This window comes from Rhinichthys klamathensis, unplaced genomic scaffold (genome assembly GCF_029890125.1).
Source record: "Rhinichthys klamathensis goyatoka isolate OS25496 unplaced genomic scaffold, OSU_Roscu_1.1 h1tg000442l_1, whole genome shotgun sequence".
Lineage (NCBI taxonomy): Eukaryota > Metazoa > Chordata > Actinopteri > Cypriniformes > Leuciscidae > Rhinichthys > Rhinichthys klamathensis.
Window position 1 is genome coordinate 460695 of NW_026606938.1, and position 16806 is coordinate 477500.

Genomic DNA, 16806 nt, shown 5'->3' on the forward strand with positions numbered 1-16806 from the left:
GAGTTTTTACATTTTTAAATTACATTTTTCCAGTTTGGGTTCTTAACAATTAGGCTGCTTTAACCCTCAAGAATGAATGATTCATTGTATTTCACGGTTGCTTTTTATGAGAGTTCAATTTATCAGTTTTATGTTCCTTAAGCGATGAAATAAGACGCATTCATCAATAATTCTCCCGGCGGTAGTGAAGTATTAACAGAGGGGCTCTTGTGAATGCCCAGCCCTTGCATGAGCAGTCGGACTGTAAATGACTAAGCAAACTGTTAGTTCCCAAGGTAACCTTTCACTCAGTCAGCGTCAGCGAGCCGAGGTAGGAATTCTTGCACTGCCTTTATAATCGGAATATTTGGGAGAGAAAAAGAGTTATAGTTGTATTTATCATCATGCTTTTATGTGAGAAAAGGATGGGAAATGGATGGTTTTGGTACCTTTGTTCAATTGATTAACTTCAAAATTATATGCATTTTTAATGTTCAAGCAGCCAAATAAGGATTTGCTTAAACCTGTGAGAGTGTAATATTACTGACACGCATTATAAGACACTAAACGTTGAAGACAACATTGCTTGCTGTCAGATGCTTAAATGTCAAAGTTTGCGTTATTAGTATTTTTTCAACAGCAACCACAGATGAATATCTATTATTGATAGAGTTGACATTATAAATGCTAATTCAAAGTGGCAATGTTGTGTGATCACGTTCACCTTGTGAGCAGACTCTGATTCTGTCATTTGTAATACTGCTTTTTGTGTAGTTTCATCCGTATATCAGAGTTATCTTTATAGTTAGTGGCATGTTCACATGTTGTGATTGTATGGGTTTTGTTATTTCAAAAGAAGCTTGACAGAGAGCTTGTCTCTGCATCTGCATAACTGGCCTCTCTCCTCATTGTACCAGACAGAAGTGCATTAGAGCATGCAAGGCCTTTCCCTCAGCAGAGGCAAAGTATGCCATGCCTCTTCCACCCCTGTGGAGTAGTGCAATGATGTTAATGTGGGGAGACAGAACCCAAAAAATAAGTAGTCTGGCCTTAAGTAATATTTGGGTCATTCTGTATTTTCAGCAGATTGCAAATGGATGTATATTAAATCTTGAAGAAACTGTATTGGTCATCAGATTTCATAAAATTAAGTGGAACATTTTGGAAGTTTTAGTGTTTAAGTCACAGCAAGCCTTCTTTGTTTGAAAAAGGCATGTGAAGCTGAGCTGTTCTGTCACAGAGCTAGATCTGTCCCTATACTAAACACAACGAGGTGTTTTCACCAGCACTCAGGACTGCTTATGTAAATACATGTGCTCCAACTGACCCGCACACTGGTCTCCATCTAACCAGTCATTTGTCTGACACTCAACACATTACATTCAGCCCACTAGACTGCTCTATCTTTGGCCCTGTCCCAAATGGCGCACTTCATGCGGACTTTCGGTCTCGTGGACTTAAATTGCGTGTGCTCGCCGAGTCTACGAGTCCGTAGGCCGTCCCATTTAGCATTTTAACTCTCTGAAGTGTGCTCAGCAGCGCCCCCTTTGTACCCTTGAAGCGGTCTTCTGCGAAGCTCGCATAGATGCAGGCTCCACGCACATTAACTACCCAATCAGACAACGGATGGGAGGAGATTTCGCTCACGGACAATTGTTAACATGAGAAGAAAATATTTAAGTGTAATTATCATTACGGTTTTTATGACAAGTTTATACAAACATTATGATCATCGACCAGTGGTTGATGTCTCAAACATAGGCTAATAATAGCGAGCTGAATAATACAATCGCATTATTCATTAAATAAATAGAACAGAATGTCTTTACTGAGTCATATGTAAACACAACAACAATAGGCAGCATATTTCCCCGAACCTGTAGCTCCTGTCCATAACAACAATCAGACCATCTTCCTGTTTCCGGCGTGACGATCGAGCCTGTCCCAAAAATACCTCTCAATGCGCCCTCGCGGACTCGCGCTAAGGGCCCTATAGGTCTGCACTACATGACGTCACCGAAGTGTGGACTCTGAGGAAGTCCATAAGTCCGGAGTGTGCCATTTGGGACAGGGCCTTAGTTGGTAATGTTATTAAGGCTCCTGTGAATAGAGTAATTCATCTAATATGTTTGTTTTATCTGTGCTAGTGTTTTTTCTTTTCTTTTTTTACCTTTTTTTATAGAATTAGTTATGCTACTATTCAAAAGTTTGGGGTCAGTAAGATTTTTTTTTTTGGTAGAAATTAATATTTTTATTCAGCAAAGTGACACACTTATGTTAAAGTATTTAAATAGTTTGTAAATGTATAATGTTTAAAAAAAATTCTATTTCAAATTAATACTTTTTCTCATGTGAAGTCATGTGACAGTCATGGAACACTGAAGACTGGAGTAATGACTTCTGAAATGTTTTCTTTGCCATCACAGGAATAAATTGTATTTAAAATATTAAAACGTTCATTAGAAAACAGTTATTAGTTGTAATAATATTCACTATTGTTTTTACTGTATTTATTCTCAAATGCATAAGTGACACTTTTTTTCACACAAAAAAAACAAAAATCTTTATGGTTGTGTACACTTATTTTTTTTAAGATGTTTTATAAAACACTTCATAATTTGGTTTTCAGTTCCACATTAAGAAAGACTAGAAGTTGATAACCGATGAGTAAGCTCTTGCATTTTTAATGGCGTTTCTCTAGAAGTCATAAAGAATTAAACAGGGGATCAATTTTCTCATTACTCTTATAGTCAGTAGATTATGTAACATCTGCACAAAGTAGACTGCATTACTTATTGCGACCAACAACACAACAGGTTCATTGCCCAAATTGTAATTGGCCAGGGTATATGTTTGTTCAATGAATTATTATATACACAATAGCTAATAGCTAACCCTCTTTTTTTAGCTACAGCACATTTTTGGGTCACCTCTGTTATTTATAACTTCTCACATCAATCTAGACAATAGATGTATTGTTTGGAATTTCTGTACATTTGTTTACTATTTTTTCTTTCAGGAACATTCCTACAATGTGCTTCAATGAATAACCCTGTGCTGAAGTTCACAATTATCATAAAACAAGAAGTGTTTCAGACAGTTCGGATGTCAAATTGCTATGGAGACCATGCATAGATCCATGAATCTTACTTTCTCCATTGAGGACAAAAATGGAAATAACATCGCCTGCCCCAGTGAGCATTCCCCTGATTCCATGAGGAGCTCTAGCAGTTTGAGTTGTGGCAGTTCAGAGAGTCCTCCTGATGTCGAAATGGAGGACCGTATCACTTGCCTTGCAACAGTTGAGACTTCTTCCTCAAAGGTAGTGAAATCAAGCGGCTCAACTGCTGTGGACTTTGCCAAATCAAAAATTGACAACTGGAATGAGAATATGGCTCTCTTAATAGTGAACCCCAAAAACACTGAATGCAATGAAAGAGGCAGTGACAGGAGCTCGGAAACCTCCCCTGACAGCGGAGAGCGGGAGCTATCTGAAGTGGACTCCTGCGAGCCATCACGCCGTGGATCCACTGAGTACTGCTGCTCTGTGAGCTCTGGTGAGATGGTGATGAGAAGTAACAGCTTTGTCTTGCATGAGACCGACCAGCCTCTTAGCATCTCGCTGATCGGGGAGTCCAGAACCTCCTTGGATATACCTTCAGACCTTGGTGTGGTATCGTGCATGTTACCTGATGTGTGCGATGGCCTAGCCGAGGTGCCACAAGGAGAGCCCAAGAATCTGGGCTTGGAGTGTACCTACATCCAAGCAAACAATCAGACCTTTCTCATAGACGAAAGGTCATTGAGCATTGAGAAACTTGAATGTGTCACACCTGTTCATTATCCCAAATCTAATAAAGATGTGCAAAAGATGGCATGTAACACCGGTGGATCCAATCCCTCAACTCCAGTGGAGGGTAAAACAGTGCTTCTTACTGCTTTTGAGGATCTAGACATCAGTGGCAATGCTCAAACCTCAACTCCAGTGCAGTCTGAGAGTAACAAGACGTTTTGCCTCCCATCTCTATCTCAGTCACCTCTGAATAAAGATGAAGGGGATTCAGTGAGTCCAATGGCTCAAGTTATAAGTCAGCAGCGAGACACTGCCTCTTTAAAGACCAAAACATCCTTGATGTCAGTGAGTAAAAGCAACAAGATAGAAATAAAACGGTTTCCTAAGCCTAACTTCAGTAATATAAAGTCTAAAATTATGTCACGTGCCACCAACCCCTTCAAGACACCAAAGACTTCATCGAGCTCCATCCCTCAAACTAATGAAAGCCAGATTATGGACCAACTGAAGTCATCTCCAACCCAATCCACTTCTTCTGCAGTTACCAGTTCTTCTGCCACACCAGCTCAAAGTGTAAAGAGCTCCAGTGCAGCTAAAAGAAATCACTCCTCCACTTGCCAAGAAAGTGGTCCAGCCTCAAAACTTCGACCTCGCAGATGGTCTGAAAGTGCTACCTCTTCCAAAACGAGTAAAGATGGGTCACAAGAGAAGAATCCACACGTCAGCAGGGTCTTGAACCTCACCACACCACAAAAAAACACTATAGGATGTTCTCAGAATCAGGGTGGAAAGACCAAACCTGCAAACACACACGAGTCCACTGGAGAAGACATGCAGGGGGATGAGTCTCTGAATGTTCGAGGGAAGAGGCAGAGAGTCAGTTTGTTGGTGAGTATGTTATGGCCAATAACCGATAATTGTCTGATATTAAAATATAAAATGAAAAAATCAATCCAAAATTAATCTTTTCAATTGCTACAAGTGGATTTAATAACACACCATCATAATGTATAGCATAAGATTTACTAAAGGTTACTTGGTTTTCACAGTGATATTGAATTATTAGTGTTATTAAAGATTAAATCAATTTAAGTAATCGTTAGATGATGGAAAAAGTAATCTGAATGTAAAAATAAGGAAATGAGTATGGAGAAATGAATATGCAATTATAGGGATAGTTTATCCCAAAATGTAATTTGTCATTTACTTACCGTTCAAATCCCATAAGACTTTTGTTCCTCATTGAAACAAAAATGAAGTCATTTTTCATGAAACCTGATAGATTTCTGTCCCTCCATTCAACCAAAAATTTGAGGCTTTACTAGGTTCAGAAAAAGATTGTAAAAGAAATGTTTAATTTGAATAGTTTAATCCAAGTCTCCAGAAAAGACAAAAATGGTTTGATATGAACACATTTAATTTAGGCTTTTATTTACATATAAAAATGAATCAACACACATGCATAGTGCACATCAAATAGGTAAACAGAAGCTCAACCATATACATACTTGATATGTGAGAACAAACATCATTGAAAGTATGTTTGTTCTTCTGTTTAAATTAGTATTTTCTTTTTTTTTGACAAAAGATACCTTAAAATGTAAACAAATCATTTCACAAATCATTCAAAGCTATACTTTCTATGTTAGGATTATGACTGCCATCTCAAACAAAGCACAAATTCGAGAAAAACGAGAAAGTATTTACTCAGTGTGATTGCGGTTTTACAGCTGCGAGGGCAGCAAGCTGAGTCTAAAAAATGCGTTCCATGTGAACATCACATCATGTTTACAGAGCTGGAGAAGGGAATGAAAAAAAAATTGGCAGTGACTTCAGATTTCTCATGGGGACTGCATTACAATAGCTGCTCGCGTCTCTGGTCTGTGTGAGTTTCAATCCTATTCTTCAGCTCTGTTATGACCAACGCTGCCGTGAGCGTGGGGAGCACAGGCTTGGGGCGGCATGTGTGGGAGCGAGTTGCTGAAAGGGAACTTCTCTTGCAGGCAGTGTCTGCCAGGCCAGCAGCGGCAGCAGCATGTGAGTGGAGCAGAGGCAGGCTTGGCCCCCAGCCATCCCCAGCCCGGACAGGAGGCGCTCACGTTCCTGCTGCAAACCTTCGACCGCCACTTTCAGCCTCTAAGCTCAAGCCTGGCACAACAGGAAAAGATGGCAGCAGTGCCACTGACATACCTTCACCCAGAAGCAAACTGAGCACATCTGATGGTAAGGGCATAGTGCACTCTTTGGTCAGTTTTCACTTTTACAGTGTGAATTGGTACATGCTGTAGTACTGGCTGGATTGTCTTACTAATGGTTTAATGATCAAAGTGTATTTCTTATTTTATATACTGTACAGCCATTAGAAACACAAGTGATGCCAGATTATAGTAGAATTCCTAGAGTTTCCTCATCTGTGAAAATAAAAATAGTTTCAAGGAGCACTTGCTGTTTTGTTTTTTCAATTTATTTGTACAATACCATTTCAGGTCATGTAATAGACTTCTTTCTAAATCATTTAAAAAATCTTATGTTCACCAAGGCGTCATTTATTTGATCAAATATATATACAATAAAAACAGTAATATTGAGAAATAATTACTTTAAAAAAACTTTAAAAATTACTTTTTTAATTTTAATATATTTTAAAGTGTTATGTATTCCTCTAATGGCAAAGCTGAATTTTCAGCATCATCATTACTTCAGTCTTCAGTGTCACATGATCCTACATGATATTAGTATAATAGTATTTAATTGTACTATTCTTTTGTAAAAAAAAATTTGCAGTGCAAGCATCTGTATGCTTAATTGTGACACATGGCATGTATAATTATTGATTTATTGTTTGTCACTTTCCTATTGCAGTTAAGCTCAAAATCCATTTAACTGAAGGTGCGAGTGCGGTTTCAGGATCCCAGTCCAGACCTGCCGTGTTCACAACTTCAACATCAGCCTCCAAATTGCCAGTGAAGCCCAAAATACAGCCCAAGAGCCTCAGCACTCCTCAGACAAGTGGACATTCAAAGCAAGGTGAGCTTTCTGTACGTCTCCATACTGCTTTTCCATTGTGTAGAACGTAAACCCAGATTGCCAGCCTTGTGGAGGAAGGTTTACAAAAATAATTATGGATAAAAGGGGCTGTTTCAGACAAGATAAACCTCATGCTATCCAGCCTAACCCACATTTCCTTCTAGGTCAGTGGTGCTTTAAAACCAAAGCCTGAAAATGAAATCCCTTCGAAAGGATTCAATCTACTGTACTTTGCCTAGATTTTTGAACATCTCGACTTTTGGAATGTGCTTTCAGCTTAAATATAAAGTTGTTTAAGTATTAAGTAGATTCAATGACCTGAAATCAGTTTGATCAGACATGAAAATATAGGCTGCTTTTTCAGTCTAGACTGATGCTCTTTTACCTTTTGTACAGTCTGCTGCTCTCATTTCATGGTTTGCCATTCTCATGGTTTATGAACATGTTGTTTGTATGGATCGTGCCACTCAGGCCCAGATGTCTGCGGGGCAGGGTTTGTTCTGCCTCAGTTCACTTGGAGGGGTATGAGAAAGCAATGCGCATGAAAATAACGAGGCTCTACAAATGCAATTCGGATATTTTCTCTTCATTATGTTTAACTCTCTATGGAAGGTCATGTCAGCACACGGAGGCACCTTGACTGAATTCCCAGAGCAAGTTTTTACTAATTCAACCTTGAATCAGCAGTCAAGCTCTTGTGCTCAGTGTGATCTGACTCTCTTGACATGCCTCCTTATCGGATCTTATCGCGTTTGTATTATTCCTTTGTTGTCTACCTTTCATGGAAAACCTAACACACGGTTATGGCGAAGTAAGTAGAGAAATGTTTTTTTTGTTTTGTGAAATCCAGATGTGGATTTCAAATGTTGTTCATATTCAAATTTGTTTGAGATAATGAAAATAACAAAGATGCCTTGTTATTTGATCAGATAGCAGCGTTTCTATTTTGCTAATGTGGTAACGGAAGTCTTTCGGTATTATAGCTGCTGACTGTGGCATTTGGTAAAGATTCAAAAATCATATCAAACCACAGCAGTGGCGCCCTATCAGAGAAGGTGCGATATCAGTGAGAGATCATCTGTTTATAGGAGCATGGTTGCTATCAAAAAGAGATATGATAATAAAACCTGCTTACCTTTTATTGCTTTGATCAATATTGATTCCCATACAAGCCTCCACAGGAAATTCCATTGCAGACCAACAAACTAATTAATCTACTAAAGGTCTGCGGAAGATTTATATTAGTCTATTTATTTTTTTATTATATTTTTTTTTATTTTCAGACCATGCAGAATCCTCAATGGGAACTTGTAGTAAACCTCCATCTAGCAGGACCACGCTGTTAAGAAGCAAGCTGCAGTGCCCACCTAACTGGAGTATATCATCAGGTATAGGTAATATATTCAATAACATTCTGTGGGTTAAATTCTGCACCTCTGATTAAGGGCTAGTACACAAACAGGCTAGAGTCGAATCTCCCAAAATCAAAAGAACAATATAAGAATAAACAAATGCTAAGAGACTGAAGCCTTTTTTAGTTCCATTCAGATTTTTTTACATTGTGACAAACAAGTCAAATTTTGAAATATTATTTTGCTTTTTTTACATTTCAACTATTTAATCTATTTGGGTCTGTTTAGACTAAAGAAAATGTCTATGGTTATGTCTGTTTAGAGTCTGATTTACGCTAAATTTAAGTAATCTGTCTTATTTTCACTACTGTGGGAACAGGATGCAAAAACACATCATCATCAAGTTCAGTGAGGTCTTTAAGCAGTCCTCTGAAAACCCCTACCAAAGCCCGACCCATGAGACTTCCTGCTACTCCTACAGGTAAGACCCAATTTATAAGGAACTTGGTAGTGAAGTGTACAGAAAATCACAGAAAGAAAAAATACATATATTTAATATTTTAATTAATTATTTTGATTATTTAATAGTTTATTTAACAGACTGCCCCAGAATTGGCTATAGAACTCAATTTCATCTGCATCCATGGGCAGGAAGAAAAGAACATAGGAACATTTGACATAAGTCATTAATCAATAAGCAACAATTAAATTAGATATACATTTTGATTATTTTTTAACCCTTAAATGCATGAATGTTTCACCAATCATTATTACATATTCAGGTCTTTAGCTCCCGGATCTGCAGTATATCTAACACGGATGGATCTCTACCTGTCGTGATAATATAAAACTCTCCTCATATTAGAGTAATTATTACAGAAGAATAAAATAAAGCATATTTTGTTACCTTTTGTAGCTTGGAAGGGTTCAGTTTGAGCAGATGTTTTGTACCATCATCACTGTCCTCGTCAGCTCATTTCCCAGTACATTCAGCATCTGGCTCATTTTTGCAATCTCAATTATTTTTTTTTTTTTTTTTTTTTTTTACATCTGCAAAATCAATATTTTGATCACTGACAGCTTCTTCACCAGATCCACCATCCAGTGACAGCGACACTAATATATATATATATATATATATATATTTAAATCTCTTTATTAGTTTTTCTGCTTGGAACATCAAGTCAACAGATAATAACACTGAATTTATGAAATTATCATTCCACACTGTTAATACCCCAATAAGACCCTCCCTCAAATAAACAACCTACAGCTTCCAATAAGGAAAGAGGAAAAAAAAAAAAAAACACTATATTGATATCTTAAACAAAGCATTTTGAAGAATAAAATAAATGCTCAGCTTAAGTGTCTTGAGAGTTACAGTAAATAATCTAAAAAGGGGTGCCACAGTTTATCAAAGGTTTTTAAAGAACCAGTCTGTGACAGTCTGATTTTTTCCAATTTAATGCAAGTGAACACTTCTTTTAGCCATGTATCAAAAGAAGGGGGTGAGGCATGTTTCCACTTCAAAAGTATGAGACGTCTCACTAGTAAAGTAGTAAAGGCTAGAGCCTTTTGAACCGTTACTGAAAGGTTAACATCAACAGTCATCCCAAAAATGGCCAGAAGTGGATTTGTATCAAGATCTATGGCAAAGGCATCCCTCAAATTTTTTAATATTTTAGTCCAGTAATCAAATAATTTAGGGTATCCCCACAGCATATGAATGAGATCTGCTGGTGATTGCTTGCACCTATTACATGCATCGCTGACAGAGGGGTATATTTTAGCAAGTTTAGCATTTGTATAGTAAACCCTATGTAGAATCTTACACTGTATCAAGCCATGTCTTGCACATATAGATGATGTGTGAGTGAGATCGAGAATACATTCCCAATGTAAATCAGAGATCTCAAATCCCAAGTCTCCCTCCCATGCACCTCTGGCCCTACTTGCCGAGCCTGGATTAATATTGTGAATCAGATTATAAATGACAGAAATTCAATGTTTTGAATGTGGTCCAAGCTTTAAGAAGTCATCCAATGGAGGTCATCCAAACCAGGAAAGTGAGGGAATAGTTTTTGCACAAAGTGCCTGACTTGAAAGAAACGAAATAAGTGGGAATTAGGTAGGTCAAATCTTTTGGAAAGGTTATTAAAGGATGAGAAAACTCCACTCTCATAGAGATCATCAATGGTCTTTATGCCTTTATCAAACCATATTCGAAACGCCTCATCCATATTAGAGGGTGCAAAACTGTGTTTTTTGAAAATCGGAGAGAGGGTAGAGGACCAATGCAAACCAGTGTGCATTCTAAATTCATATCGAGTCCATATCTTAACTGAGTGAGATGCTACTAAATTTGAACTAATGTTTGTAGGCAATGGTAGTTGAGAGCATATAACTGAGTGCAAAGAGAGGCGTGCTGAGGACTGTTCCAGGTGGGCCCAGCAAGGGGGTTCAGAATTCAGATTGTTCCTCCAGTATAAACATTTCTGGATATTGCAAGCCCAATAATAGTGCAAAAAGTTTGGGAGTGCAAAACCTCCCTTGTTTTTAGGGAGCTCTAATATTGATTTCTTAATTCGAGCTGACCTATTTCCCCATAAAAAGAAAATTATTCGTTTGTCCAAATCCATAAAAAACTTTTTCTCAAGGAAAATTGGAATATGTTGAAATAAGTACAAAAACTTGGGAAGAACAGTCATCTTGATTAGGCTTATATGCCCAGCAAGAGAAAGAGGGAGCTTAGCCTGTTCCATGTCAGACTCAACCTTTTTAAGTAAGGGGACAAAATGAGAAAGATGCATTCCAGTTAAAGATATGGTCACAATAATACCCAAATACTTAAATCCATCAGCCGCCCGGCCCATCTAAATGGTAGGAGTGAATATGCAAGGTTATTCACCAAAGAATTTACAGGGAACAACTCACTCTTATGAAAGTTAATCGTATACCCTGAAATTTTACCAACATGGTTTAGAATGTTCAGAATAATGGGACTAGAAGTCTCTGGATCAGAAATAGAGAGTAAAAGATCGTCTGCATATAGGGATAATTTATACTCTCTACCTAGCCGATTTATACCTTTAAAATTTACATCCTCACGAATCCAGAGCTAATGGCTCAATGGCAAAAAGCAAATGCGACAAAGGGCAGCCTTGCCTATAGTGCCCATCTGAAGCAAAAATGGTGGTGAAACCACACCATTAGTTAACACAGATGCCTGTGGAGAGACATACAATAGTTTGATCCAGGAAATAAAGCAATCATCAAAACCAAAGCTTTCCATTACACGAAATAGATATGCCCACTCGACTCTTATCAAACGCCTTTTCCGAATCTAATGCCAGAACCACTTCTGGCACATCAAAACTAGGCATATTGAGAATATTGAAAAGTTTCCTTGTATTAAAGAAAGTGTGTCTTCCAATCATAAAACCTGTTTGGTCATCCGAAATTATTTGTGACACTAATATTTGATTGCGTTCAGTACTTTCTCTGCAGTAAATCTCTGAGCCATTTCAAGTTTTGCTGATGATACTCCCTATTCTTTTGTTTTCTGCCTGCGGTATCTATAGCCCCTTTCAAACAGTGCGTTGATCCTGGGAAAGTGCCGTAAAATTGCTAGAGTGCCTTCTGTGTGAACGCAAACACGTACCGGGATTGATGCCGGGAAGGGGACCTAGTAACATTGCCGGGATCAGTCACGGAACGCGCCCTGTGTGAACAAAAGCCAGGACCAATGCCGTAAGGGGTGTGTCGTAGTATTGACGCACGTGCCATCGCACGACTTGAAGAAAGTTTGTGTTCGTCATCAACAAAGAAAGAACAAAAAAATGGCTGCAAACTAGAACTGAAGCAGAGACCAGGGAGCTCCTTACTATCTGCGCTGAAGCTGAGATCGTTCGCCAGCTTTGTGGAACGGTACGTGATGTGTTAAGGCTGATTTATACTTCTGCGTCGGACCTACGCCGGAACCTCTACGCTATAGACTACTATACTATTTATACTTCTGCGTCGTTGTCCGCCTTGACGCGCAATTACACATGCAGAGGGAGCATGTGAAACCCGGGGAGCGGTTGTAGCAGACCAATCACAGCGCTTGCGGTACGCGTAGAATTGACGTGTTGGTACATTTTTGGAGAGGTGCACGTCAGGGTACACCGAAGGGTATGCGCGCTGCACACAGCCTACGACGTAGCTACGGCGGGAGGTCGACGCAGAAGTATAAATTGGGCTTTAGTGTACATGTTTTCTATGCGTACGTTACACATCGCATCCTGACGTCACGTGTCTTTACAGGATGTGTGTGAAAGTGAATGCACTCACAGATTACAAAAAATCACTGGCAGTGTGAATGAACCAAAATCAAACGATCCCGGGACACATTATCCGTGTATTTTCCGGAATCTCTGTGTGAAAGGGGCTTATGAGTGAAACGTTACTTCATCATTGTGCATCAGACATTGACACCTTGTGATCAATAAAGATGAATTGCACTTATTCAGTCATCAAAAATTGAATAATTATTGTGCGGAAAAATATACTTGCAGTGTTATACACCTCGGGTTGTTAGCGACCCTATACAATTTTTACAAAAAAATGAATGGCCATTCTTTTATAATTTTATAATTTTTTCTTGTTATATTGTTTATAATGAATTGATTGGGGAATACTAAGGTTGATGTCTAACTTAAAGGACAAGTTCGGTATTTTTTAAGATGTTAAAAAAGTTAACTGTTTTAAGATCATTTCTGATGAAATAGAACGGTTAAGATTGAAATTTGGACACATGCTGCTGGCCCGAGAATTTTCGGTTTCTGTGGTTGCAGTTGGTTTTCTCTGAAACCCTCTCAGCAATGCAGGAATATTTGTCACTCTGTCTTGTCTCAGTCAGCCTTTCTCAACCTGGCACATGTAATGTGTGCTTTCTTACTATCCTTAAGTACTGTAATTAAGAATAGACATTGCATTCCTTTCAGGGATTAAGTCTTGGGTGTATGCATGAAACTAAGTGATATCAGAAATGACCTTTTTTGGCAAACCAACTGCCTCAAAAGTCAGTGAGACTGGACCCTGCCATTACATTAATCTATGAGGATATGTTTAGTTCCAAATGAAGTTTACAATAAATTGTGTCCACATGTGGACAGAATCACTTTGAATTAATTTACCCAATAGAAATACATTATATTGAAATGTGATTCAGGCAACACATTAGTCAGGTTTTTTTATTTTACTTTAAATAATTGTTTAAACTGCATCCAACTTGTTTATGCAGGCATGTAATACAATCGTATTATTATTATTATAATTTCTTTCTAATTTTGAATCTAGAAGAAAAAGTTATTTTAATTCATGGTTATTTTTTACCCTGCCTTTCCCTGAAATTATGCTGGAAATTTAATTTGTAATATTTATTAAATTAGAGAAGAATGCAAAATAGAACCATTTTCACTTCTTGTTCTCAGACTTTTGGACCCCTCTGTATTTTCTAGAATTTGTGATATGACATATTTAAGTGAAAGCCTGATATTTCTTAAACTTTATATGACTCTAGCCTCTAGTATTTGGACTACCCTGAGCTGAGCAGACATGCATTGTCTGCTGCCGTCAGCCCCTCGTAAACATAATTGCATTTCAAACATAATTTTATGTCTTCTGTGGGTTGCACACTGCTTTTTCAATTCTTGCTGGCATCAAAGGCTTGTGTTAGACAGTTTCTGTGGTTGCTTGGCACTGCTCTGTTTGTGACCACAAAGAAATCTGTTCCCTTGCATTGTTAAGCCTCTTATTATGGAGGTTTAAATGGAATTTACACCTCGGGACAAATAACACATTTTTTTGTTCATTTTTTTATTATTATTATTATTATTATTTTAACTCGAACTGCTCTTCTTTAAAAAAAAAAACTTTTAGTTTTTTTTTTTTTTACTACTTTTCTGGAATAGGTGCATTTCTTGTCAAGCATCTTGCTGTAAGCTTGACGTAAGTTACTTTCTCTCCCGCCATTTTAACCCTCCCCCATGTGTGAATGAAGGAGAACGCCAGCGAGAGCTTGCCCACCCACCCACTCCTGCTCTGCTGTTTACTCCTCCCTTCCCTCTCTCCTTCCTTCCGTTCACCCAGCATCCTGCACCTCCTTCACACTCAGCGGAGAGCGAGAGATGCTGAGCGTCAGTGGATGAGAGCTCAAAGCAGTGGATTAATGCTTTCTGTTCTGCCTCATTTGTCTCAGGGGCTCTACCCCTCTTTAATCTAGGCTGCTAAAGTGTGACGGGGAGACCGATCTTTTCTTCCACCTCCCTTCATCACATTCTTTGCCGTTTGTTTGGCAGATATATTTTTTTGCTTTAGCATCATGTGTGCACATTGAGACTGTTTTTCTTATAAAGAGTTCTTCTCTTTGCGTTTTTGTTTTCCGGCAAGATGTTTTTCTCTCCCAAATTCTCTCTGTCCAACATCCATGTGAGGCTGACTGCGAAGGGATTGCTCAGGAACCTCCAGCTGCTGTCAGGATGCAAGAGCACTGTGGTGTTTCAGGCAGGTCTGTTCCTTCAGAAAACGTGTTGATGTGGCTTTTCCTTCATTCTGCACAGTGATTCTGTGTAGCTCTCAAGGTGCCGTCTTGGCTCATGTGGTGTTGATTCTATCTTTAGACTGTCTCTCTCTGCCAAGGAGTATTTGATATTTGTACATGGCCAGTAGGCATCTTCTTGCTAACCACATATAGAGCCTGGGATTGTTTTTGCAAATAACATGTTTATTTGTGCCACAATTTTGGTTTTGGTGATCACCTACCAAGTCAGTAGATTCAGTAAGTTAATTTTTACCTTTATTCATCCTTTCAAGCGAGTTGGTTCACAATTCTAGAAACCTAATTTCCCTGTTTTAAATGCTCACAGGTTATTTTGGGCTGCAGACTGTAGGTTGAATGTAAACTTGTAAACATTTTGACAAGCTAAATTCCCACCGAAGAGATGCAGTACAGATGGCTGTGGCAGAAACTCTCTTTTTTATAGTGACTGGCCAAATAAGGAGTATTACAAATAAGGAAACTACTATTTATTCCATGTCCGTAACATCAGAGGGGACTATATTTAATCTCAATAAATATTTGGGTAAGGTTTCACCTGCTGAAATATCTCTCCAAAAATAAGTCCATATTATCAGTTTGCAGTTTCACTAATTTAATGATAAACTGATTGATGTTCAAATTAGTTTTTTCATGTTTTACCTTTTATAGGACACACATTATATAGGAGTCTTTCCACATTAGTGATTTTCATATTGCGTAGAAAAAAATATTGTACAGTTAGCTGAACGCATGACTAACTTGATTATTGCAATTTTACGTATTTACCGGTACTTCATGATCATATTATCCACGTTTCAATTTGGCAGTCTCAATCTGCAGATTATTTTAGGCATTAGTTTATGTATTTTGTTGCCAAGCACTATTTTATATTCTTAAAAACCTTTTATTGCAGATATTATCTATGGTATTGAAATATTGTAATTGTGATTATTTACCCAAGTAGATCATTTACCGTTTAATGGGAGTCAGTTTACACAAAGTCTTTAAATGAGTCCAAGAGACTTGTGTCCTATTACTACTGAATGAAGATCAAGAGTTTGTCACATTTTTGCCATTGTTAGTTTTAATAGTAGGCAAATACATTACATTTTGGGTCTAAAATGCTTGAGCCGTATCACTGTGTATGTGGGATTCAAGAGTGTTCCCTTGATAACCCAAAGCACCTTAACAATTGAGACTAATTAACTCAACTGTAATTACAATTTGGATATTCAAGTTTGGCTCAACCGTGTTGCAGGGGGGGAAAAAGGCTTGGTCACATAATCTGATATGGGATTTATATCCAAAAATGTAATACCTTCTCTGTTGGGAGATGAATAACTGAGGCCATCTCAACAAAAGTAAGATTGTTAAAAATATTTTTATAAGGTTTTTTTGCACACTTCCCCTTTTGCTATTAGCTGGCCAAACAAGTAGCCCCGCCCTCAAGTTATTCATTGAATCAATGTTGCTATCTTGGGCTGGTCCTGATGCACAAATAAACAGATCAGTTGGTTGATAACACGACTGTTAACACTTTTCAAAGGAACCTACAAATTTGCTTAATATAGTTGACTCATAAGGGAAAATATTTGAAATAAAATGTGTAAGCTTTTATTATTTCTTTAAATAGGCTTTTGTGTGTCTATGTGTGGTCCTGGTAAACAGTACGTTAGGACGACAGAATGTCCCCACAAAAATATCCAAAAATATCCTTGTGGGGACATTTTTTGGTTCCCATGAGGGAAACAGCTAATAAATCATACTAAGTGATGTTTTTTTTTTTTTTTTTTTTTTTAAGTGCAAGTGCAAGTGCAAGTTTTCTGTGATGAGTAGGGTTATGGGATAGAATATACAGTTTGCACAGTATAAAGATCTTTGCATCTATGGAATGTCCTCATAAGACATGAAAACCCATCGTCTGTCTGTCTGTACACAGAGGCCTCTGGTGACTGCTGATGGAAGTACAACAATAAGAGACTAAATTGAGAACTTGATTCAGTTCGATTCTGAAATTGAGTCCGTTCTCCATACCTCTGACCTTTACAGTATCTTTAATCTAGTTACATTCTCTG

General features: G+C 38.0%; 1 protein-coding gene across 3 annotated transcripts in view; it reads left to right on the plus strand.

Annotated features, from left to right (window-relative positions):
* The first annotated feature begins 3051 nt into the window (after nucleotides 1–3051).
* mtus1a (microtubule associated tumor suppressor 1a) overlaps nucleotides 3052–16806 on the plus strand; it is a 40197-nt gene continuing 26442 nt past the window's right edge. The window contains exons 1-5 of one of the 3 annotated variants that reach the window (XM_056236246.1): nucleotides 3052–4660; nucleotides 5776–5995; nucleotides 6635–6799; nucleotides 8083–8193; nucleotides 8531–8632. In XM_056236246.1, coding sequence (XP_056092221.1) covers nucleotides 3098–4660; nucleotides 5776–5995; nucleotides 6635–6799; nucleotides 8083–8193; nucleotides 8531–8632 — 2161 coding nt within the window. In that variant the 5' untranslated portion in view covers nucleotides 3052–3097. Of the gene's footprint in view, nucleotides 4661–5775; nucleotides 5996–6634; nucleotides 6800–8082; nucleotides 8194–8530; nucleotides 8633–14279; nucleotides 14702–16806 lie in introns of those variants that run through there. The other 2 variants (XM_056236247.1, XM_056236249.1) reach the window with 2 other exon arrangements.